Source organism: Heliangelus exortis, chromosome 3 (genome assembly GCF_036169615.1).
Source record: "Heliangelus exortis chromosome 3, bHelExo1.hap1, whole genome shotgun sequence".
Lineage (NCBI taxonomy): Eukaryota > Metazoa > Chordata > Aves > Apodiformes > Trochilidae > Heliangelus > Heliangelus exortis.
In genome coordinates, this window is record NC_092424.1 from 61,906,589 (window position 1) to 61,931,831 (window position 25,243).

At 42.5% G+C, this 25,243-nt stretch overlaps 1 protein-coding gene across 1 annotated transcript in view; it reads right to left on the minus strand.

Moving 5' to 3' along the window:
• The window catches only part of RSPO3 (R-spondin 3), a 60,837-nt gene extending 36,299 nt beyond the window's left edge, over nucleotides 1-24,538 (minus strand). Inside the window, exon 1 of the mRNA XM_071741001.1 lies at nucleotides 23,477-24,538. Within this exon, the coding sequence (XP_071597102.1) occupies nucleotides 23,477-23,573 (97 nt within the window). The 5' untranslated portion in view covers nucleotides 23,574-24,538. The remainder of the gene's footprint in view (nucleotides 1-23,476) is intronic.
• Nucleotides 24,539-25,243: the final 705 nt, after the last annotated feature.

A 25,243-nucleotide genomic window follows, 5' to 3' on the forward strand; every position in this document is an offset into this window, starting at 1 on the left:
GCACAATGACATAGTCCATTTGCTGCTTTGTTATCTGAGAGAGCTGCTTTTCCAGGTGCCAGATGTCTTAGTAAGCTTGCAAAATATCCTTGGCACTTTGCAACAGTGATCCATTGAAGAACATGTTTCTAATAACTACAGTAATGAGGAAGAGCAGACTATTCAGTTCTGTTTTTTCACAGAATGAAATAATTAACTAAAGCTGATGCAGAAAAAATGATAGAACTATAACTTGTTACTGCAAATAGAAGTGTCTAATATAAGTTATACCAACAATTAGTGAGGCTTCGGTGAAAAACAAACATCCCCTAGATATTAAAAAAACATTAAATCACAGCAGTTATTTTTAAGACATCCAATATGATGAATATTTGGCAGCTCAAGTGGTGGCTAGTGGCTTGCGGCACCACGTTGGGCTGCCATGAGACAGGGCTCAGATGCGAGATGACCGCAACAACACTACTCCAAGTGCTGGGCTGCTGCAGCAAAAATTGTCATTAAAAAAATGACACTGGCAGATGCCAAAAAATCAAGAAGCGAAAGGAAAGATTGAGCTGTGTCCTAGTATAAACACGCCCTTCTTAACTGACCTCCTGGGGTTGCATGGAGCAAGTCAAGCAATGTCCACAAGTACATGCCCCCTGGTGACAACAAGAAAAATTGTACATACAGGGAATTCTGTCCTGGGGTAGAGCAATGGACCCAGTTATCAACCTGTGATATGTAGACCACCAGAGGTCTGCATAATGTTAGAAACGGGCAAAAATTGTAATTTTTAATTCCCCACCCCCAAAGCAAACATACACACAGTCTGGTACAGATTTTAAAAAAAAAAACCAACCAACCAAAAAAACAGCAAAAACCAAAACAGCGTGCAAGAAAATAGAAGGAATAGGTGAACTTTCAACATCTAGTAACTTTGTCTTTCCTTGATTTTAAATCCTCCTAGCAGCACAACCGAGTTATGTGTTTTTGGAGAAATTGAAGGGTTCTTGGTAGGTGAAGTTGCCTGCTTATGGTCCCCTTCTAACATCGGAAAGTTGAAAGGGTTAGCAGCCACATTTTCATACCCAGAGCCTCCAGTGGGACAGCTACACCCCTGCTTCACTTCTACATACATAACCTGATTTTGAGAGTGCCTGTGGAAGATACAGATGGTCAGAGATCTGAAAATGTAGCTATTTATTTAGGGGTCAAATCAAAACATTGCTGCTTCACTTCCAGAGCTAAACTTAAAGGTTTTGGCCTTGTCATCTTTGGACTTCAATTTCTTCATTTGCAAAGGTGAAGTGTTACCTATCTCCTAGGAGCACTGAGGTGTTTAATTCATGGATGTTTACAATATGTCCTCAGCTTTGGCTGAAATTCCTGGCTTCTTTGCACATGCAAGCCTTCATATGCGGTTCTGTTCCTGGCACTGCATTAAACTTTGTGTTGTACAGGATTCTCTCACATACATCAGATTGTTACGAACACAGCTACTCAGTCATGGGTGCAAGTGTGGTAACAATTTATTGTAGTCACTCACACAACCTTTCTGTGAAAAGATTTCAAAGGTGGACTGAGACAAGTTGCGAAGCCAGTTCTTTTAACTTTCTGATTTCTGCTCTGCAACTGAAAAGATTAGATTATTGGAAAACATGCTATTAGCACTGGCTTGTGTCCAAAGGGTCTGCTACACATTCTGCAAGGGGTGCTGTACAAGCTGTAAATTAAGGAAAAGAGCTGGGTAAATTACTCCAGCGAGGAATGTTCCCTTTGGGAATTGTCCCCAGCATATGGGAGCTGTGGTTGGGGAGCAAAGAGCAACAGAAAGAAAAATAACAAAAAAGGTCAGAAATTTCAGGGAAATAAAAGGCCCTTCTTCTCTATCCTGAGCAGCAAGTTAACAAGCTTTAATGTTTGTTGATCCCTTTTATGATACTTTCTGCATACCCAGGCCCAACTGAAAAAAAACACCAAAGCCAATTACTTTGTAAGCCCATGCTTAAATTCCTCCCCAATCGAAAAAGCACATCAGCATATGGTTACCTTCACACATGTGTTACAGACCCCTTGACTTCAATTAGACTTAAATACCTGATTAAAATTAAGGACACATTCTTGAATAGAGTCTCTTGTGCTTGGAGCAGACACATATCTTCCTGAAGGAGGCAAAAACCTAACTCTTAACATACTGGCTCTGGAAATAATACCTTGAACTTCTTGGCCATTAACTCATTCAAAGTTTAAACTGTTTTTCATTTTCTAACTTTTCAATATTTTTTTTCAAATTATTTTAAAATTATTTACAGTAGGTAAAATAAAATATTAAATATTTTCAACATAATGGCTCTGTTTTCATGGTGTTCCAGAGAACAAAACTGTTACTCTTGTCTTCTTTTTTTAAAGATTAGAAAAATAAATTCTCTTCCCCAGTTCTGCAGAGAAAAGCCTAGATGTGTGAATTCAAAAAGTTTATGAAAGGCTTCTGGTACTACTTTAATTTATTAACTTTTTAAAATTAATGTTCATACATTTTAAATCACTGCCATTATATCTGGAAATAAGATTCCTATAATACTTAGAGTTAGCAGCCCTGTTTCTTTGTGTCTCAGCAGGAGACCCAAATGAGATGAGGAGACAGAGATGATAATTTCATTGTTTTTTTAATGTAAAGATTTTCAGCTTTGAGAATATTAAACAACTTTATTATAAAGGACTACTAAACTACATCCTGGTAGGAAGGATAACAGACTGCTTTGATTTAAGTAAGAATGAAACTGATGTCCTATCAGAGGAGAGACTCACAGCCCATTCATTAATCTTTAAAGCATCTTTTTCAACTTAAATCTGCTGTTTACTACCTAATACTTTCCATACCAACATCATAGGTAATCATATGGAAAAAAGCCAGTACAACAAAGGTGTTTTCATAGAAAATTACAACGATGTGTTCAAAGGGAAGCCAAATGAAAAGGAGGCCAAATGATCAGGAAAAATGATTGTGATGTTTTTCACTGACACGTGAGAAATGAGAATAAATAATAAATATCACAGATGATACTGTGATTTCAGCCATCTTTAAAAAAACCCTGAGAACACAATATAATCAAATAGCAACAGCAACAGTAAGGCTCCAAATACATGTGTAGTTCTGACCTTCCACCCTGAGGTCCTCAGCTCACTTTGTAGCAATCAAGTAAGATGCAATTCCATGTTGAAAGTAAATGCTTTAGGGGTTCTATTACCTTTATCTTAGGTGAATGCACCAGCTCTCTAGCAACACGTGTTGGAAAAGAAAGGACATGTACTGATAGAAGATATTTAGGGAACCTCTAGAGCTGAAATAGCATCTTTCACCAGCAATCCCAGCCTTATTGCTATAGGCCTTGTTCTGCTTTCTATTGAAAGGAGCAGAAGTAGCAATCTCAGTGCCCATAGTGAGTACTAGAGATTCAGAAGGGTCACTGCTGCTTTCTTCTTCTGAAGATATCTAAGCTTTTGTCTTGATGATACTTAATGTAATCTCATCTCTAAGCTTTCAAATGTCTTCAAGATGTCACATAGTGCCCGAGAGCTATGGGTGGCAGGCGGAACAGAGCCATGAGGGAAAGTGGCACTGGCAGGTCTCCGTGGTCTTCATTTCCATCAGGAACCGTTGTTTGTTCACAACATAGGAAAAGCATTGTGGTAGACCCTGCTCCAATTCTTCTGTTATGACTTCATCAGCAAAGAGCAGTTCCATCAAAGTTTAACACCAAGAGTGACACTGGCATAGAACAGGGCTGAGATCAGATCCATTAAAGCCTCAGTCATGCCTGTTCTTAGACATAAAAAAGCAGAGTAAAAACTGCATCGAATTTAGTGTTTTCTCCAAAACAAGTTTTGCCTGAGGCATGCTGTGCAACAGCACCGCTTTCTCTTGTAGGGAAAAAAAGTCAGTCTGTGATTAAGTATTCAAAAAAAAACCCCAAAACTGATGCTGTAAGGCTGTCTGCTACAAGAAGTAGGTACAGAGGACCAATAGTTGGAAATGGGCATCGGTGACTCTCAAATGCATCCAAGACAAATTTCAGAAAGACCTGATAGTTAATCACTGTGACAGTCTCAGACAAGGCAGCATAATCTCTGTTGCATGTGTGCCTCAAGTAAGAGTGCAGACATCTTTCTAAAAGTGTGTTGTTGTTAAACCGTAAATGATCGTGCCTAAGAAAGGAACCATTGAGTGGGTCTTAGGTTTTACTGGGCACCTTCAGATATCCCTCACCCCTGCATTCCTGGCTAGAGGCTCTGTACACTGGCGAGCCAGCTGGTTGTTAAGATAGCATCAGCAATATCATTGTTTTCTTACTCACAGTGAGTTGTATTATGCTCATCAATCTGATTCTGATGACATAAAAAAAGAGAATGAAATAATTGTGGATAAAAGCAAATAAAAGAGCCATATTTTTAATACAGGGCAATGATACAATATTTTCTTTGCGACTCAAGAACTACTTGCTTCACAGGAGTTTTCAGAAATAAAATAAACTTCAGTTTCCTTAAAACAAACTCCACATTGTTGCCTTGTGAACAAAATTGGATTTTTATGTCTCATAAGTTTTCAATGTAGCATATCTGCTGGATGAGGCATCGGTGTGAGCTAACAGATGGTAAGAGACTTTTTGATTTTACCACAACATATTTGTGCAGGATAGAGAAGGGGAGAATCTCAATAAAGTATAATTCTGATTTCACATAATTTTCTCTTGCTGTGTTCTAGCCATTTGTCTAGCACAGTTTAACATACATACAAAATTATTGGCAAAACAAAAGAAAATTAACACCCTTCTTTAATTTTTAAAACTTAAACATATATCTAAATTTCTGCATCTGTATGATCCTTTCCTCAGTTTGTTATTCTTTAAATCACTAGAAAATAAAGCACTAATAAATTAGTATTTTTAAAAGGATTTAAAGATGGAATGTTGTTTTATGTAAAAAGATGGAATGAAATGATGGAATACTTGTTTCAAAAAGTAGAAGGAATAACAAGCCACATTATTCATTGTTCCTGTCTTTTCTGAAATACAGCACACATTCCATTCTGTTTCTTCAAACTAGCATCTGGAAGGAGTGTTTAAGGTGCTGTCTTATGTGGAACTTGGAGACATCATTACCTTAAACAGCATATTCCCTCAGCCAGCATGGATGTGAGCAAAAGAAGAAAAAATACCTTTATCATTATAGCCTCTCTTAAACTTTTCTTTCACCCCCAGCGCACTGTGGCTGCTGCTCTGGAAATAGGCTGGTTTCCCCCTCCTTCTGACCTCAGAATATGCATCTGGGCTAAGAGTCTGTATAGTGCTTCTCTGTGCAATCAGCAGTTTCACACTCAAATTGAATGTGCTTATTATGCTGTAACATACCACACTGCATGGAATATCACATTGTGAGAAACAATTATCTTCATTAAGATTGCCACATTGTAAGTAAGAATGGCCACAGCATTACAAACTTGAGGGGAAATGATATTTCAACAGTCCCCCTGAAATAACATATAATTAAAATGTCTACTTCCCTTGAACATTCAAGCATGGGTCCAGAGTAGGAATTAGAAGTTCTGGAGGTTTGTCTCCCTTTCAACTACATTTTAGCACCTCTAAGATTTTTTAATCTAGGTTTAAAAACTAAGATGCCTGCACTTAGGGACCCATGGTGGAATTTATCTCTCCTGGTTGAAGGTCCTGGTTATTTGGACACCTATGATTGACCAGGTTTCTCAAGCACCTACACTTATCTTGTTGGGTTTACTTCTTTTATAGACAGAGAAGGGAGATCCTCTGGGCCTGGAGACACCAGATTTTGTAGTCATTGGAGGCAAACAGGAAGTTATTTGGCTCAGTCCATCTCAACTACCTTAAACCTCTGGGAATTGCCATACTATGTCCAATGACTAACTCAGTTGTTGGTGTTTATGCTCTCATTGCCTGTATTCAGGGGAGATGGTCAGATTATTTACCTGGGTCAAAATGCTACTGCCCTGTAAAAATCAACAGAGCCCTGCCAAATTATTCAATGGAACATTTGTTCTTTGATGTGTGTAAGAGGTACAACCACCTGGAATTCAGCAAAACTTACAAGTGAATAATCCATGTGTCTTAAAATGAGATCACTGCAATTGGCTGGTCTTAGAAGAGAATTTATCCACCTCCTTTTTACTTTTTGAAAAATTACAACATGCCCTCTTGCAAACCTGTCAAGAGGATTCGTGCAAAAAATGAACAGATATTTGCAGAAGTTTTGAAAGGTGCATTCTTGCTTCTATTTCTTTTTATAATTTTAAGGTGAATACAGTCACTTAGGGCAGTCAGTTTTGTGCAGCAGTCCAGTTGTTCTCAGCTATCTCAGCCCACTAGCTTAGAAACACTTCTTACTTATGTCCCTCTTCCTTGATGAGGCCATTTAGTTTGTCTTCCTTAACTTTTCCAGAGCATGTACAGTTATTCTGCCTGACTTCCTGAAGCTCCCATATGTGCACTGGAGGAGACAGAGAAGATAATTCACCCTATATCCTGCCTGACATCCATCACCCTTACCACTGTCAAGAAGCCCTGGATGCTCCCTCTCTCTCTCCTCCTGCTGGCTACTAGCTCTAGAGATGGAAGAGTCTTGGCACCTGGAAGCCTAGGATCAAATTTATGAAGACCAAGACTTTCTGTCTCTTATATATGGACATGAACAATGTGTGGTACAAGGTCAGACCCAGCCTGCAACAGTCACTCTCTGACAAGACAGATACTGACTTCAGCCCAATATCAGAAATGGCCCTACCTCAGCAGCACCTACCTCAGCAGCCCTACCTCAGCATCAGAAAATGCACGGCACCCACTGGAGTCAGGCACATCACTGCCTATACTTCGAGTCCATCCCATGCTAGGGAACTGGTGATAGGAGATGTTACCCTCTCCTCCACTCTTGACACCAGCCCAACATCTGAACTATTAAAGAGTCTGCTAAGAACTTCTTTTGCCACCCCTCTTTCCTGCTGCTTCAGGTGGTCACAAGCATCATTTCTTCCCCTTCTCTTTCTTTAAGGTACCCTCCACAAGGTATCCACACCAAACTGTGATCAGTGATTGGAGTACCCAACAGTTCTGCATGTTTCCTGCTCAGCAGCTCACACTCTAATCTCCCAGTTGCACAGATAGCTTTTATTAATTTCATCAGTAAAGATCGAAAGTGGCATTCAAAAAATGGTGATTTTAAGTTTGAAAAGTCAGATGAGTCTATGAAACTAGAATGAAAAGAAAAAAATACAGATAACTTGGGGACTATGTAGACATTGTTTTAAGGTAGAGGACAGGGCAGTAGAAGAGGGCTGTTAGCTTCAAAAAACAGAAATGATGCCTACATGAATTATTTCTGAGTACCAGGCATAAACACTCCAGGAAGGCATCACGAGTGGCCTGGATGAGCCACAGGTGTTTTTACTTACAGGACCTAACCCATGCAGGGTGGAAACTGGAGTCAAATCTTAGGATCTGGTTTTACCCCTTCTATATTGGCACCAGCACGCTCTGCTCTCAGCAGACTCACAATATATAATGTAATTACAGTGAATAAAAATCTGTATCACCAACCTTTGTTGGGATAGAAAATTCTGCTATGATATGCAGTGTATAGATGCATTCCTGCTATTTGCTGTGTTTCTAGAAGATGGGTTTTTTCAACACAGGAATTGGCTAGAGTGTAGATGGACTTGCACATCTTCATACATCTCAGTTTGATGTAAATGTGGACCTTTTTAGTCTCAAAACCGAGTCCACTGCAAAGTGACTTCTGTCAGCACTATTTCTTAAGTGTCTCTGTCAGACTGTTAGTGTTCAGTCCCTTCCCTGCTACCAACACCACACTGCACAGTGAACATTTAAGGCTCTTGGTAGTCAGGATAATTTTAGAATACAAATTATAAATTTGACCAGAAGAGTATTGGTCTTTTCCCTTGTAACACAGGAAAATGCAGTGAAGTTTTTTCTTGATACATTTTGGGTGTGGGGGAAACTTGGAGTTTGACACTTGGGGGATGTTTATTTTTTTTTAATTGTTGAGGCAGACCAGAGAAAGTCAACAAAGTCCATACTGGGGCTCTAAGTACTTTTGCAGATAATTTAAAATACATTGGTCAGGATAGCTTGTTCTACTCATTGATGTTTGGGAGATTTGCAAGAATGCTGTCTTTGCACTAATTATTTGTAATGATAACACACTGACACTCAAATTACACTGTGTTCTAGCTGCTGCCTTCTATCTTGCCTTTTTCTACAAGCAGCCTAGAGGTAGAACTTTCATACACATCTGTAAAGCGCCTGTTGCTGCCAACATTACTAAGAGCTATCACTTGGGAGCAGTTACTTACACTTTGTTTAATCTCTAATGGATTATTCTAAATATTTACAGTTGTCAGACCAAATGCTGAAAATTAGTAGCAACTTCTCAACACACCAAAAGGGAGGGGAGAGGAGGGGAGAGGAGGGAAGGGAAGAGGGGAGGAGAAGAGAGGACAGAAAAGGAGAGGAGAGGAGAGGAGAGTTGTGCTTCAGTTGCAAAAGCTGCCTCTTTTCTTGCCATCCTTGAGGGAAGTGGCTGTTGCTTTGCAGACCCTGAGGTAAATAAACAGTCTGAAAGGGCAGTGTCTTCTGCAAGAGGAGGAGGAATTCCAGACTGTTTGGGGGTGCCAGCATAGGGCGTAGTGCTGTTTGCTGCTGCTTGCATTGTGCCCTGCCTTTAAGGAGTCACTTGGCTGTTGGATCTGGAGCCTGCAATATTCCTCCATTGTTGTGGCTCCCTGGTACAGGCTGTTTTCAGACATATGAGCTATAAAAAATTAAAAGCGTTTGGTGGGCTTCACCTCCACAGCCTCTGAAGTTGCCTTGGCTCTGATGTGCAAGATGTGTGTGAAGGAGGTGAGAAAGAGGAACAAGAGGATGAGCAGCAGTAGGAGCCCGTGGCTCCTGGGAGGAACACGTGCCAGAGGCAGCTGCCTGGTAGATCAGCCACCAGGCTACCCAGCTGTGCCCCAGAAGTGGAGCCCAAGGCAGGCAGGAGGAGGGGATGGCAGCTGCGTCACTGCTTTACAGCTGGCAAAAGTACCAGCACATGGGAGGGGGACAGGAGACAGGAGGCACTTGTGTGGCTCATAATCTCCCACTGTGGCACAGAAGGTCTGTACTTACAAAAAAGGCTTGAAGGATTATTGTCTTGCTTTGGAAAAATTTCCATTGATTTGAAAATGATAGCTTTGCCTAAATAAGGATCTGTGAATTTATCCAGATATAGAAGTTTTCTGTAGTATTTTCTATTGTAAAGGCCTTGCCTAATTTTGAGACTGTGTGTGTGTATGTTTGTGTGTGAATGTGTATGTGTATGAATGCATGTACGAGAGGGAGAGAAATCTCACCGCCTAAAACTGTTCTGCCAAGATAAACTTTGGAGCATTTTATAAATTAACTCTGCTCTATGTGTTTATTTTTCTTTTGGAGATTCTAAAAGAAGACTGTTCAAGTCATCTTATTAGGGGCAGCATATTTTTTAAAGAGAAAAATAAGTTCCTACTCTGCACTGGAAAGTATTTGCTATTTTCAGCTAAAAGTATTCTTTCCTTCTGACCTGGCATATTAGATAAGATTTATATTTCTGACCTGACATTAGGTAGTTAAGATTTATTCTTCTATATTAACTTTACTAAGCTTGCAAGCTATTCATTTACAGCGTAGGGAATATATTTATGGCAGAAGCAAAGAAAGTTCACTGCAAAGTAGTAAAATATGTTATTAGGAGTGTCCCGTAGACTGATGAAAATTGTGAGTACCCTTGCAGCTGGCTCCCTTCTGGCTCTTTTTTCCTCCTTTGTTATTTCAAATTTAAAACTTGAATTTGAAGTCAGTTTTGATGGTGAATAACTTAAAAGAGTCCAGATGATTCTAATATACCCACACATATATATATATATATATATATCCATACTTATATGCTGTGATTGAGAGGTGCGGGGAAGGGGATAACAAGTGACTTGAATTCTCTCTGTGTTCTGCTGGCAATGACCCAGCCATAAGTAACATTGGACCTCGCTCTCCTGCCAGTATAAATCAGAAGGGACTTGACTGAGGTAGAAAGCTGGTGTGTGAATGAGAGCTGAATCAGATCAAGAGCTTCCTTATATCCAAAGGTGTGGGCCCAGGCAATCCATTAATGTCCAATTGACTTAAAGAGGAGAACCACAGACTATGATGGAAACCTGGAAACACTTCAAGCCTCTATAGACAGAAATTTGGAAAGTTAAAAGCCTCCTATTGAAATCAGTGACAAAACCTCCCATTAACTTCAATAGGAATAGGATCATGCCTTAGGAATGGCTAGAAGCCAAAAAACTGGATGGCTCTGGAAACAGGTAATAGGAGCTGATGACTTTCACCAATAAATTACCCATGCAAACCTGGCTGTGCTTGATTTAGACTCAAAACTGGTTTCACCTGATGTTTGTTTGAGACGGCACACAGTGTATAACCTTTAAGAAGAACTGGCAGTCATGATAGCTGTCTCAGCAAGAGGCTGAGAGCTGGATGGGGTGTGGTATCTCCTTCATCCCCACGTCATCAGAAGGAGTCCATTTTAAAGAGAAGCAAGAAGCACTGGCCTGCCTATAGAGAAAGCAGTGCTTGGACTCTGCTCTTAACCAGAGGTTTTCTGTTTTAGAAACTGTCAGACTAACTCTGTAAATCTGCTTAGACTGAATATATTGGGGGAGAGGACTATGGCTCTACAGCAAGCCAAGGGGAGGAGTAGATATTTCCATTTGTAGACATTATTCAACTGCTGTCACAAGAGAGAATGGAGATGTGCAGAGCTTTGAGTAATTAAATGTGTTGGAGAAGGGACTTGGCATAGGGAAAGTTAGGACCATCAGGCATTACGAAAGCTGGGAATGGCTTATAGATTGCAGCAAGCAGTTTTGAGTGTTGCAGTTCAGCTGATGTCCATCCCCTCTGCAACACTGCATCACTCTGCAGCTGAGGAGGAAGGGTTCTCCATTTTTGCTTAGGCAGCAGTAGACAAACTGTGAATATTTTGGTAACTGTGCTTGGTAAAACAGCCAGAGCCATGTTTGATGTCAACAAACACATTCAGAATACTTCACCACTTTCCAAACTCCACCCTTTGTGTTCTTGTATTTGATGAACCTGGGGGCTACGTACTCCATTACAGTACGAAAACTTTTCCAGCTTCCTCCTTACTTCTACCAGGCCATGCCTCACAAATACTGCAAGGATCCACATCTTTTTTGTATATGCAGAGATTCATAGCTTGTTTTCACAATCTGTCTCTGTAAATCAAAGAAGCTGTTCAGTGCTTCATTTCTCTCATCAAGAAATGCACTTCTATCATCAAGTCATCACAACAAAGCTCAGGAGTGCCCATTCTCTTTCCACTATTTCTTCTCAAAATCCTTGGCTTAGAACCAAAGGTTGCATTAATTTGTGGCTTGGCATCAAGAAGTAAAAGTATGAAAAAAGTAAGAAAAGAGGAAACTTACAGGTACTGAAAGGGAAATGAGATGGAGGGCACACTAAAGGGGTGTTCCTTTGGAGTGACACTAAGGAAGAGTAGGAACTGATAGAGTGATAAGAACATTTCACAAAATTATTTTTTAAATTTGTTTTTTACACATTAGCATATGCCCTACATTGTTGCAGGTTAATTCTGGTGTGTCTGCTCTGGTTCAGTACATTCACCTGCCAGTTCTTGTTTTCAGTGGGCTTGGTTAAATTCAGACATATCATGGATAGTGAGAAGGACATAGATCATGCCTGTGTTAAGTCAGACAAGCTAATGGTGCTGATCTAGAGTTCCTCTACTACTTGCCACTTAAGAAAATGTTGCATTTTGGGTTTATCCCTGTGCTTACTTATTTAGCTAGTCTGGCTTGGTGTATGTTCTCACCCTGCAATTTACTTCAGTCACTACTTTGAGTGCCTGAGTTCAGTATGAGCAGAAAGAGAAGGAAGAGGGAAGCTTGACAACCGCTACTGAGCAGATGGCAAAGTAAGAGAAAGCTCATGAGCACACAGTGCTGGGCAGGGTGAGTAAGTACAGCATGGGGAAAGCTGTAAAAGTATCCCTCCCACGCTTGTAAGTTGCAGATTGCAGCTGTTCTCTTACAAACAACAGTGAAATATCCTCACACCCTTTACCAGCACCTCGCAAAAAGGAGGACAGATTGTGTTGCTGCTCCTTTTCATAGGGAGTGAGAACAAAAATCCCCCACCAACTATCATGTTTTTATAATGTCCTGGATAAACATTTAGGCTGGATTCAGGGCGCATGCAAATTTTATGCTGGCAGAGCTCTGTGAGTTATTTGCTTACTGACACAAGTTGTAACTAGAACCAGAATCAATTCCTTAACCTTTATGAGATGTTTATGCTGCCTAAACCAACTCCCATTAAAAACAACGCAGAGGCTCTAATTGAAAACCTTGTGTTAGTCTGGCATGTGTCTTGTGACTGTAACATTTCTGTTCTCTAATAAAACAGAGGAATATTAACAGTCCCTGCTGTTCCCCCAGCACATGCACGATGCAGGTACACACACAAACGCATCCTTACATGCAGACATCCCTCCAGGAACATCAGCAGTACTCTTCTTCTCTAGCATCACTGATTTCCCCAGTCCAAAGCCCAACCTAAGGATCATTGTTTTCCTTTTCATTGGCTGAATAAAATTTCCAGCTTAGTGATACACATCATATGAAAAGCCAGAAATGTTTCACCTCTATATAACCAAAAAAGCAAGGGTCCATATAACCTTATGGAAGAGTCCTAAGGATGCTAGGTTCAACAGAAAAAGAAGAAGGTCTTCTACCAAGCTTCCTGTACAATTTTTTTATATATTTTTTTTATTTAGTGCTTGATTTAACCTATATAAAACTAATAATTTTGTTTTCTGATAACAAATAGAGCATAAGAGCTGTGGGAGAAGAGATGGAGTTTTCAAAACAAAGGGTTTAGTGCTGCTTAAAAAAAATCTTATATCTGGAGTTATCAGTATCCTTTCTATCTATATTTTGAGACAATATCAAAGTGCAAATACTTTAAGAACGAGACTTTTAATTCTTGCTTGTGTCCATGTAAATTTGTATGTATGTGAAGAGATATACAGAGATATAGCAATGAATGTGTAGGGGAGAAGGGACAGAGGACTAAATGTATCATGTATAATGTATAAATATATTTTTCATAAAAATTGTCTTTTTTTCAATGTTTTGTGAACCATTTTAAACACCACCCTGAAGTTTTTGTTTAGCATACGCATTTCTGACACATTTGACAAGACAGTTAAAAAGGTCATGGGCAGAGGCTGTGTAAGGAGTTTTTCCAGATCTCAGACTACAGCTGTAGGCTTAGAGGTTTCTAGGGGATGAAGTACACTAGAGATAGAAGATTATTCTTCTGAATAAGCTTTCTTATATACGAGTCTGCAATTTCTGTGGCTGATCTCTTTTGGACAAGATGTGTCCAAGGTCTTTGCATACTCCTGGAAGAAAAACAAAGGCCTTTTTTTGATGCACAGCAGTAACCACAGTCAGTCAGGGAACCAGGTGGAAGGCTCAACCAGCAGGTTTCACAAATGAATAACTTACTTTTCAACAAATTACACAAGGCTTCAGAAAAGATTATGGATTGACTTTCATAATGCTTGGTGGTCTATTTTATCTGGCTTAGGTGTGTTTTATTTTGAAGAAGAAATTAATTTCTCCACTCACTTGGGTAGCTGAGAAACTATGTGATTTCAGGAGGAGGTGAATAGCAGCCTGTCCTCATTTTGAAAGGGTACAGTTTACACTTTCCTGTGTGGCCAGCCAGGTCCTGGTAAATAGGAATAAGACTCCTCACTCCTGTCACTCCCCACCCAGTGCTTCTAACCTCTACAAAGCTCAGGAAGACCTGTGTTCATCAAATTATCCACCTGCAGTACATAAAAAAATTGGAAAAGAAAGTATATCTGAAAACTTCTCCATTATTTTGACATCCAGTTGGTCGAGTTCACTTTGAACTCTGAGTGACCACAGAAGAATAATACATGTCAGTCCTTGTTACATTCTTTCTTGAACAATACTGAACTCAGAATTAGTAATGTAACAACTTACTTGTTTTAAGACATACCTTTGAAAGGAGCAGAGGTTTAGTATCTCAGTGAATTACTCAGGGAAAGAACATGGTACCCAGTAGTGGAAGAGAATTAGCATTGTGAAATTATGCTTAGTTAGTAGGTTGTTAGAAGAAGCATGCCAACAGAGAAAGGGAAATATTTTTGTCTACTATCTGTCCAGGGCAACTTGTATTAATATTTACCTGTTCCTCATAATAACTTTTCTCTTAGAATATAATATATGACTTCAGCAGCCATGTGGATGTCTTCTGACATTCACTCACAACTGAATCCTACTGATAAAATCTTAACACAGTTGAATCTTCCCCTCAATGGGTAGCTTAAGTAGCACACTTAAGTTGCTTCATTCCTACAGCCAGGAACTTGGGTTTAAAAATGCTTGATGACTATGGACATAGCACAAGTTATAAATTCTACATTCTTGTACAGAATTCTACTTTCACTTTTAATATGCCTTTAACTCTGACACTTGCTAGTTGCTCAACTCTTCATAAAATATAAACATAAAGCACTAATGTGCAACTTCATTTTGGACTGCAGAACAGAAGCTGGGTTTTATGGGTTTGTTTGTTTGCTTGCTTGCTTTTTCAAAATACCAAATTGTGTAATTTATTTACCTTTCCTGCCTTTGTGATCTTTTCTATTAGATTTTGACATCTGTGGCCACCATACCCAGCACAAGTGTGTCTCATCTTAGTTGATTATTTTCAGTTCTGTGTTATACTAAAACATTCTGGAATCTTCATCTATCTCTGTATATTTGCTAAATACATGCACCTAACATCTTCTGACTCCCATGTTAAACAAATATCCTTTGCTTCCACTCAGTTCTATATTGGAGGGGTAATTCTTCACTTGGCAGTATAGCATAAAGTAAAATAAAACCAGAGCTCATTATTCGGTGGCATAGAAAAAAATGAAATTAGTTATGAACATTCTAGGAAAAGGAAATAAGGTTATGAAACACTTGCTGATGCTGGTGTTTGTAATCTTCATGAATAAGCAATGCAATAATGCAGGGCAAACGTGCGTGGGAGGCACGCTCTGAAGAAACTCTCTGTTTTCCTCTCTCTGACCAGTTGGGCTGTTATGAATAAAATATATATTGTTGATAAATAAACCTGTAATAAATCCTGTTGGGAGTATTACATGTGCTGATAGCATACATAAACTTTGTAAATATATTAAATTGTTGGGTTTTTGTAGTTGTGGTGGATGTGGGTGCTTGTAAATGGAATATATAAACGGGAGAAATATAACGGGAATCTTATTCCACCACCTGGTTGCTTCTACATTTCTGAGTCACCCAAGAGCCTTCTCCTCTTCCTTTCCCTTGTAACAGAACCTTGCTTTGTGGAGGAAATGAGAAAAACGAATTTAAACCCTACCTCTTCCCATCAAAACACTACAACCAGAGAAGCTGCACACTTGGTGAGTTGTTTGGAGTGAAGTGGGGTGGCTGAGCTGGAGCTTGCTAAAGGATCTATGCTGACAATCCCTGCTCTAAGTAGCAATGAACTCCATCAGTGCCCCCATCAAAGTACTGGGCTGGCAGCCCTGAGGAAGGCATTTAAGTGGCCTTTCAGTAAGTGGGAAGACTGGAACACCTTCAAAAGGGACTGACAAAAACCACTATTCTGAACAGGGGATTCTCAGCTTAGTCATGGGGAAATGCTGGGGTCATAAAATATCTCAAATTTTGCTACCCAGAGGGTTTAGGTGCCCTGGCACTGCTATCCATCCCTGCAAGTCAAGATATTCTTCAACAACACAAAGGAGGCCTCAGTCTTTTCTTTAAAACACACCACAAAGGAGGCAGCTGTCTTACTACCCCTAATGTATCCAAAACTTTAGCAGCTAAAATATTTCTCCAGGAGTTGAAAATCTAAATTAATTTAATTCTGCTATCGTGCATGACTCCAGCCTACATTGATATACACTAATGAACTGACTTTTTATCACCTGGATTTGTCTGTAATCTCAGGTTGGTTGGTTACAGCCATTATAGTTAGCACAGAAAAGAGCTCAGGGGGCCCGGGTAAGGGATCAGGCATGTACGTGTGGCTATATTCCAATGTCAGTATGTGATGGCCTGTTCTCCCTGTGGAAGGCTTTTGTATTGCTATTTTTATTAGTAGTAAATACTACATTTTTGCCATGTTTAACCAGAGTTTCTCTTAGAAGAAACTTCACAGTCTCTGCTAAGGGGCCTGAGCTTTAAAGTCTCCATGCCAGGTGGATGCTCAATGTTAATAAATTCCAGTCTCATGTAAGTGACAAAACATCTGAGAAATCACCATGTGTCAAAGGTGAGGTGGTGATTAGGTAGGGCTTGGAAGGTGAGTGACTCAGGTGACTAAATCCTGCCCCAAACACATCTTCAACCTCCACATCCTGTCCTTGGATCTGAGCCTTGCTGTTCCTGCCCTTGCTCTTTACAAGAAGCCACAGGAATCACACATCGTTGCTATTCCAACACCCATCAATGAGCTCCTGTTTTGTTTTACAGTGCCCCAAAATCTGCTTTACCCTGCAGAAAATATCAAACATCTGAAATCCCATCTAGGACCTTTCAAGTTTAAACATGAAACATGTCAGGACATAAAACTGACACACAATATGAAGCTTGAAAGAATAGTTCATAGCATTGCACTATCAGAACATGGTGCAGACCTGTGGTTCAGGGTTTTACTTTCATTTAAAAGTATCACTGTGTGTATTCCTTTATGTTCTTCTCCTTAATTACTCTGTTGGGTGGAGCCCAAGTACCTATGGAAGGCCAGGGTGCTGCTTGGAGCATAGGGGAGTTCAGTGCTGTTCCAGTTCAGGTCTTTCCTATTTCAGCTCTATGTCCCCATAGCCAAGTTTTGCCTAACAGCACTGGAGGGAGAAAAGTAAGTTTTGTGTCTGCTTTGCTTTGGTGGGTGCTATTTTTGATCACAGGAGTAAATGACACGTTTTTAAATGCATGGTCTATAGCTCACGGTCTATAGCTCACAGTCTAGAAATGGAAACACACTAAAATGTTTATTATTCAGATATCGTACAACCATAGCATAATTGTTCCTTCTTTTTAAGTAGTGTTGCTCATTGCATTGCTTGCTGCTAACAACAAAAATAGGGTTAAAATAATAGTTACAAAAATCTATGGATTTTATTGTTACAAAGCACCTAATAATTAACTGTTTTGCCATTACCAGAAACTCAGTTATTCAATTATTCATAAAAAAAGTTGTAGCTCTTGCCTTTTTCTTTTTCTTTTTTTTTTTTTTTTTTTTTTTTTTGGTGAGAGCCATAATATGTTTTGCATCAATAAATATTCTCTGAATATTTTTATCTGTGGCATTGTTTGTGGTAATAGCAGACAGACAGACTTTTGTTTAAAATGTACATGGTTTCAGCTGTCTTTTGTCATCTAATAAGATTGCTTTGTTCTGAATTATTTTGGTAAAAAATTGGCAAAGTGATTTTGAGTAGTTCAGACTCCAAAATTAGAAATGAGACAAAAATATTATTTTTTTATTAGCTTTTATATCTCTTCCACCAGGCTTTCGCAACTTTTAATTTAATTTCAAGAGCAAAAGGGACAAGTTACTGTTGGGGAAAAAACTTCTTAAGAACGGCCATAGTTTTAACAGATGAGTTTTGCTAGTAGTCACTGTCTATAAATGACTGGGTATGAAATGATACACAGCTTATTAATGTTAGTGATACACAGCGGTGGTCAAGCCAGCACACCAGCCTTATTAACCAGAAAGCAAAATGAACATGCTAAGCCCCAGACAATGAGTAAATTTGATTTCCAAGTCCTAGCTCAGATTTTATCAGTTATAACTTCTATTATCTTCAGTGAAAAATTTACAGCGAGAAGAAGCAGCAGACCAGGGATTTGAAAAAGCTTGATCTGCTAATGACAATGCTTAAAAGAATAAATTAATCCCAGCGTTAACTTTATTGATTTCAGTTGGCTTAATAGGTGAGAGTAGTAAAATAGCTGCTCTTTTCATATACTTAAGAAAGAGACTGCTTGCCAAGCAGGCTATATATCATCATTTTGAAAGGTACAGAGCATTGTTTTTTGTGATACAGGGGTCGTACATATTTAGGTCATGAAATTTTGTGACTACTCTAGCACAGGAATTCTTCTAAACACAAAATGCTTCCTGACTTTCTGCAGAAAAAAAGCCCTCTTTAGCTACAGTGAAGTCCATAGGCCTACCTAAAGAAAAGGAGAGAGTTTCAAGCTCTAAAACTCATTAATAATACTAATATTTTATTGTGTCTGAAAGGAGAAATAGGACTTTTCGTATATTTGCTGATATTCCATCCTAAATCGATGTCTTTGAGAACTTGTCATAATAGATGTATTTACAGTTTAATGTGAATTTTATATAGAGTAAGAAGTGAAAAAAACAAACTTTGAAATTTTCGCCCTTTCAGATGTCAGGTATGAAATATGATCTGCTCTGTAACATGCTTTAGTCTCTTAGGATAATAACATGTATCATTCCATGTGCAGCTGGTATATTTCAAGAGCAGCTCTATATGTACATAGAGTTATAAAAAACCCCAAAAAACCCAACAAACAAACAAAACCCAAAACTAAACAATAAACAAACAAAAGCAAAACAAAACAAAAATGAAGGCAGGCTATCTGTATGATACTTCTAACACTTTCAGCAACAGGGAGTGATTTTCAGATATTTTATTTTTTAAGATATTGCTACAATGAAATGTGTTCACAGTTTATGAAAACACTATGAAAGAGTTCTCCGTCTGCTTGTGTTTCTAATGACTGCAATAGGAATTTTACAGTCTATTTCGAAACAAACAGGATCTCATCCAAAAATGAGAAATACAGTTTCACTGCAAAAAAAAAGATGCACTTGTCACCAGCAAAGTATTTACTTTGACAGTGTTAATACAAACACATCACAGAAAACCCCCCATACAAATACTTCAAAAAATAACTATCTCTGAATAATTGACTCCCACTCAAGGACAGATTCATCTTACTTGCTTGTCTAAGTTCTGCTTTAAATTGCTGCACTCAGATATTAGATTATTACTTTTTTAAAAATTCGTAACACGACCTATATCTTGTATTACCATTGCTGCCATGCCAACCCTAAACATGGCTGTAGATATCAGTGATATATATATTGGTGGTGATCTATGAAAGAAATTGCTTTGAAAATGCCATCCTATTTTAACTAATAATGTAATTCCTCTTTTCTTGCTGACTTTACTTCCATGGAAATGACACCTTCCATGAGGATATAAAAACCCTAAATAATTTCACCAGTCTGGTTTTTGTCAGTTTTCTCCTGTTCATGTTTTGTTTTGTTTTATTTTAGATAGCCATGTTTTCAATTGGGATGTTACGCATCTGCTTAATTTTGAATCTGTAAGTAGTTGCATGCAAACCAAGCCAGAGAAGCAGCATGTTTCTATGTTGGAGCCCTCCACTTGTGATTGTGACCAGAAGCAGATGCTCTATCAACAGAGCCAAGGGAGGAGAGATGGAAGGAGTGACAAGAGGAACAAACACCGGGTACCACAAACGTGTGGCTACAGCAAAAGGCCGGAGGAAACTGACAACATCAGATACTGGTGGGCTACCAATAATATACATCACAGTACCTCTACATCCAAACTGCAGTTCCACTAAGTCATGCTGATAGTTTTACTCACGGTTGTATGACTTATGGTACAAATGCAGGATTTTCTCTCACTTTGCTTACCCTAGCTATTTCCAAATTCAGTCTACGGCTCACTGGTAGTCTGCAGCATCAAGGTAGATGGTCTGCTGGTCATTCACAGACTCATAGCAAATAATACTTCATTTCTGTGAGCTAAAAGGTCAATGAGAAAGGTGGACAACTCACTGTACTAAGCTCTGAGGACTGGTGGTGGCCTACGAAGCCAAAATATTTTTGAACAAGTGACTTAGTGCTACCTTTTTTTCTAAGCAAACTAATCACTGGAAGATAGATGGAACTTCTTATTTATTGATGTGCTAATCTATACCTAGCTGCATGTTAACCTCTCTTGTAGGACTTGAACAAACATTTTAATTTGTTAATCTTAATTGCCCTTATCAGAATAAAACCAAGTTTCTTTGCTAATGATATGTTTGCTTTTGAACTTTTATTGACCTTGCCTGCTGTGTGCAACTATGGACCTGATTCATTGCTCTCCGTAGCGGATTTCAGAGGAGTTTTGCCTCTGTACAACAAACTACGTTTTTACTACTGGTACTACACAGGACAGAATTTTAGAATGCTCAAACTAGAAACTTCAGTGGGAGTTTGAGGAGTGAAAGGGCTACAGACCAGACTTTTCACCTAGTAGAGATTACTTTGGTTATAGATACAAATTAAGTAAAGCTTCAGGATCAGGTTCTTCTGTTGGGATGAAATAAAAAAGAAACTTTCATTAATTTTCATTTATAGTGTCTGAGACTCTGGCCCAGCATGTTCTTAATTAGTCAGTTCAGGATTTGCTATTCCTTCATCATAAAATATGGTAGTCTACAATATAATACATAGAACAGGGGACTTGGATAGTAAGAAAATGAAATAACAGTGGCTCAGTGACTACTTGGTAGCAAGTAGTTTGTATGGTATTTTAAAGTATATAGGTTAAATTAATATTCAAAAACACTTCCTTAGCAATGGGTTTAGAACTTAAGCTGAAAGAGACTGTCTGGGCAAAAGAAACAGAAATACAAAGTCTTCCATTTAACAGATTTGACAGGTGTCTTCTTTACATGTATACCATCATGTTTTTCAAGTTCCAGTATTCATAGATTGTGATTCATAGATTTTTATTGTAAAGCCAGAATGATCTCTGCAACTAGTGACTGTAAACTTTTATAATACATTTCATAAACACTTAATGCTCTAAATTTTTGCTCCACACTGAATAGCCACTAGTTATACCAAAATATCTTTTACAAGCAGCCCAGTTTGAATACCTCAGCCAGTGGGCAATGTACATACACTGCATCCAGGTGAGCTGTTTTGACCATTTTTGGTCTTCGCTGCCAAACTAATGAGCCATATTTCTACCCCTACTTTCTAGCTGTGTTTGTCCTGCCACTCGCTTGGCTGTGGATTTAACGTATCTCTTGTATTTTAGCCAGAAAACTTTGAGCAAATGCTCAGGACCTTCTCCGCGTTGTACCAACCAACTAACTATTTAGAGCCGTCGCTTCCACTATTTTATTTCCAACAAACCACGCTGCTGTACAGGGGGTCTAAAACAAACCGGGGTGTGACGGCGCTAAGCCACGGTACGCACCGCACCGACACGCAGCATCCCCACGCTGGGAAACCGCGGCTGCCCCGCACCCAGATTTGGCTTCCCCTGGCTAAAGGGTGGCCCTAGGAGAGAGGCAGCGCCCGTGCTGTGCCGAGCCGAGCGGAGCCGAGCACCTGCCGCCTCGGGTGCCCGCCGCGGCAGAGGACACCAGAGGTCGCCGCCGGCCCGGCTGTGCCCCGGTGCGGCGCTCACCAGGTACCGGAGCAAGGACTGGCGGAGGGGGGAGGGGGGCCGCCCCACGACCCTCGCCCCACGGCGGGATCCTGCCCTTCCTACCTCTGCTGTGCCCCCCGACCTGGGGCTGAACCCCTCCATAGCGCCCGTCGGGGTTCCGTCTCCTCCTCCCGCCGGGGGTGGGCAGCAGCAGCTTGTGGGACGGCGGCTGACAGGGGTTAAAGGAGTGGGTGGGAAGTGATGGAGGCTGCGGAGCCCTCCCTTGCCAAGGATAATAAATCGGATGCCCTGACATGTTTTACTTAGCCCTTAGTGCTCCCTCGCTGCGCGGCCGCGGGGATGGGAGGGCTGGAGCCCCGCGCTCTCTCGTCCTCGGCTCCTCTTTAGGGGCACTTTAGGTGAATCAAACCTTGTGTGCAGGAGGCAAACCATACAAAGAAGGCTTTCAAGGACTGGACATGCCAACCAGGGGAAGGGAGAGAGCGCTGAGTAAAAAAAATAAATTAAAATAATAGTAGCCCTCCCCCTCCGTCTCTGACCTAAGGAAGTAACTCAGTTACTTCTTGCTGATAAAATGCAGGCTGCCGTGTTTAATGACACTTCCTCAGTATGTGCAGTTGTCAGGAAAAGAGGACAGGCACGAGTAACCCCTCCGCTGTAGCTGTACAGAAAATGCCTCCTCTACACAGAAACGGCGACGGGTCCGACACAGAGAAGGTGACGAATCGAGACGGGGGGCACCATCGTCCTTGCGGCGGGGCTCTGCCCGGCGGCCCTGCCTGGGACATCATCGCCGACCCGGGTGCCCCGAGCCTCCCGGTCCTGGCGGCCGGGCCGAGCCCCACAGCGAGGCAGAGACGGCGCCTGGACAGCGCCTTCCCCGGGGACCGCTCGCTGCTGCAGGGCTGCTCTCCCTTTCCCGGTGGGTGCCGGGGGCTTTGCCTCGTCTCTGGCCTCTCACATCACCTCTTTCGGACGGCAGCGCCCAAGTTGCTGCTGCCAGCACCTCCTGGTACTGACTCTCGCCCCCCAGCCCTCCTACCACCACCCCGGACTCAGGCGACGTTAGACAGGCGCTGGCTAAGTCAGCAAGTACCGAACTCCTTTCATCCCATGGGGTTTAAACAAAACCCCAAACAAACAAACAAAAGCACACCACAAAAAAACCCGAGGGCTAGAGCCCCGAAGCAGTGCCGTTGGATGACCCAGGGGGTTCCCGAACGGTGTCACCGAAGTGAATAGTGGGGAGGGGAGGCTGGAAGCGGCACCGTGACACCCCAGCCCCCTGCTCTGCATCGCCGGGCGCCAGGTTTAACCTATTGGTTTAACCTATATCTGTGTTGCTGGTTCTTAAAGTGGTGGCTGCTCTCTCCGTGCACCCCCAGTTGGCTAAATGATGACCGGGATGGAGAAAGGCGCCTACGGCATCACAGCAAAAAGTTACCTGTCGTGTCGTCGCGCTTTCTCTATTAGAACTGGAACGAGCTAAGAAAGGACATTCCCCTTTACCAGACTTTACGACACAAAGAGCAGACTCAGGTCTTCCCGGAGACAGCTCTGCTCGTCTCCGTAAGGTGAGAAAGAAGAGCAGAAAGTGACCGAAAATCTCCTTCATCCCTCCGGCTCAATGAAACCGCCTGCAAATCCGCTCGGCCGCGCTGCCGGTGCAGGACTTTTTTCCTGACGCACTCGCGAAGGCACCGGGGGCACAAGAACCCCCTGGACAGGTGAACAGCACAACGAGAGGAAGCAGAAGTTACCAAAGTATAAATCTCTTCTCACTTACTTCTTCCCTGTCGCCGTACCCTGGAGGCGTGCTGGCTCCCAATGTATTCCATAAAGTTCAAAGTGATAAAAAACCAAGAAATCAGTCGCAATTGCATAGTAACCCTTTGAGAGTTCGACTTCTCTTTTTAGTTCTTTTTTTCTTTCCTTTAAAAAAAAAAAAAAAAGAAAAAAAAAAAAAAAAAAAAGAAACCGCAGTGGTAGGCAGCAAGAGATGAGCACAGCAGCAGAAATAATACCTGCACTGAGATCCAAAGCTGGGCTTGGCGGGGTTGATGGCTTGTGCCTTTTTTTTTTTGCCTTCCCTTTTTTTTTTTTTTTTCTTGCCTTCCTTTTTTTTTTTTTTTTTTTTTTTTTTTTTTTTCCGCTTTCCCTTCCCCTCCGCTTTTTTTCTATTGCACTTTCCAACCGCTACCTGCCGCAAACCTCAGAGGGGAGTCAGCAGCGGAGAGGAGCCGAACAGCCACCGCCAGGGTCCATGCCGGGCCGGCGACCTGCAGCATGTTGTGGGGGTGCCGGGGTGCGTGCGGCTCCGAGCGCCCGTGTGTGCGCCGGGCGGGCGAGGTGCCGACAGGACGGATGGATGGATGGCGGTGGGAGAGGAGTGTGCGAGGGCGGGAGCGGCGGGGGGGCAGGAGGAGGACCCAGCCCCGCCGCCGCCGCTGCGGAGCAGCCGCGCTCTGCGCCGCGGGCACCGCTAGCCGCCGGGCGCAGGTGGGCCGGGCCCCCTCGGCTCTCCCGCCCGCCGACCAGGAGCCCCCCTGGTTTCAAGACGGAGCTGCTCCTTAGCGGGGCCCCGGGGGAGAGGCCCCGGGGCGGGGCAGGGCGGGAGGAGGCGAGCCCCAGCGCCCCGGCACGGCGGGGGGAGGCTCCCTGGGCTCGTCCGAGGCACCTCGGGGCAGTAGCGACCGAGCATCCTCCAGTGGCGGGGCCGGGCGGGGGCGATGCTCCGCATCGGCTCCCCGGCTGCGCTGCCCCCCGCGGCGGGGCGGGGCGGTCCCGGACTCCGGGACTGGGTTGGGGCGGGCGGAGGGGCTCCGCAGCCTCTCTGGCAGCCCCCGCCCGGAGGACTGCACTCACCTCCCCTCCTCTTTCGGCCTCCCCGGGGCCCCAGCGGAGCTGCCGCGCTGCCCCAGCGCCCCGGTCCCTTCGTAGGGGGGAGTCCCCCCCACTTGCCGGAGGAACCCCGTGTGGGGACACAGCATAGCACCCATCCATCCACCCCCCCCCACTCCCCCACCCCCCCACCCGCCTGAATCAGCCCTCCTCAAAATAGAGATGGGGAGAGGGGAAAAGGGTGAGTGTGTCTCTAGCCTCTCCCCCTCCTTAGTGTGTTCTCCGTTGTTGCCTTTTCCCTGTGGGACAGGCATTTTTCCGGGGTGGCTTCTCCAGCGGGACGGGACCGAGCAAACCTCGTCCCGTCGGGGTCGGGGGTCGGGGGCCGTCCCTAAGGCCGGCTGGGGGCGGCGGAGGAGCGGGGCTGAGCCGCGGGACTGGGGCCGGAACAGAACTGGGCCTGGCCGGGCCGATCCTCAGCTCCTGGGATGCCCGCAGCCGTCTCCCCGCCGCCGGCAGGACCCTCAGCAGAGGCCCGGCAGCAAAGACGCAGCTCAGCTGCGTCCAGGCGAGGCACGGCCGCCTGTTTGACAGAAGGGTATCGCGTTTCCTTTCTCCGGCAGTGCTTTCTTTTTTTTGAGGGGGGGGGGGGGGGGGGGGGGAAAGGGGCGGGCTAGAGAGGGGGAGGTGAGGCTGACTGAGGGGAAAACCG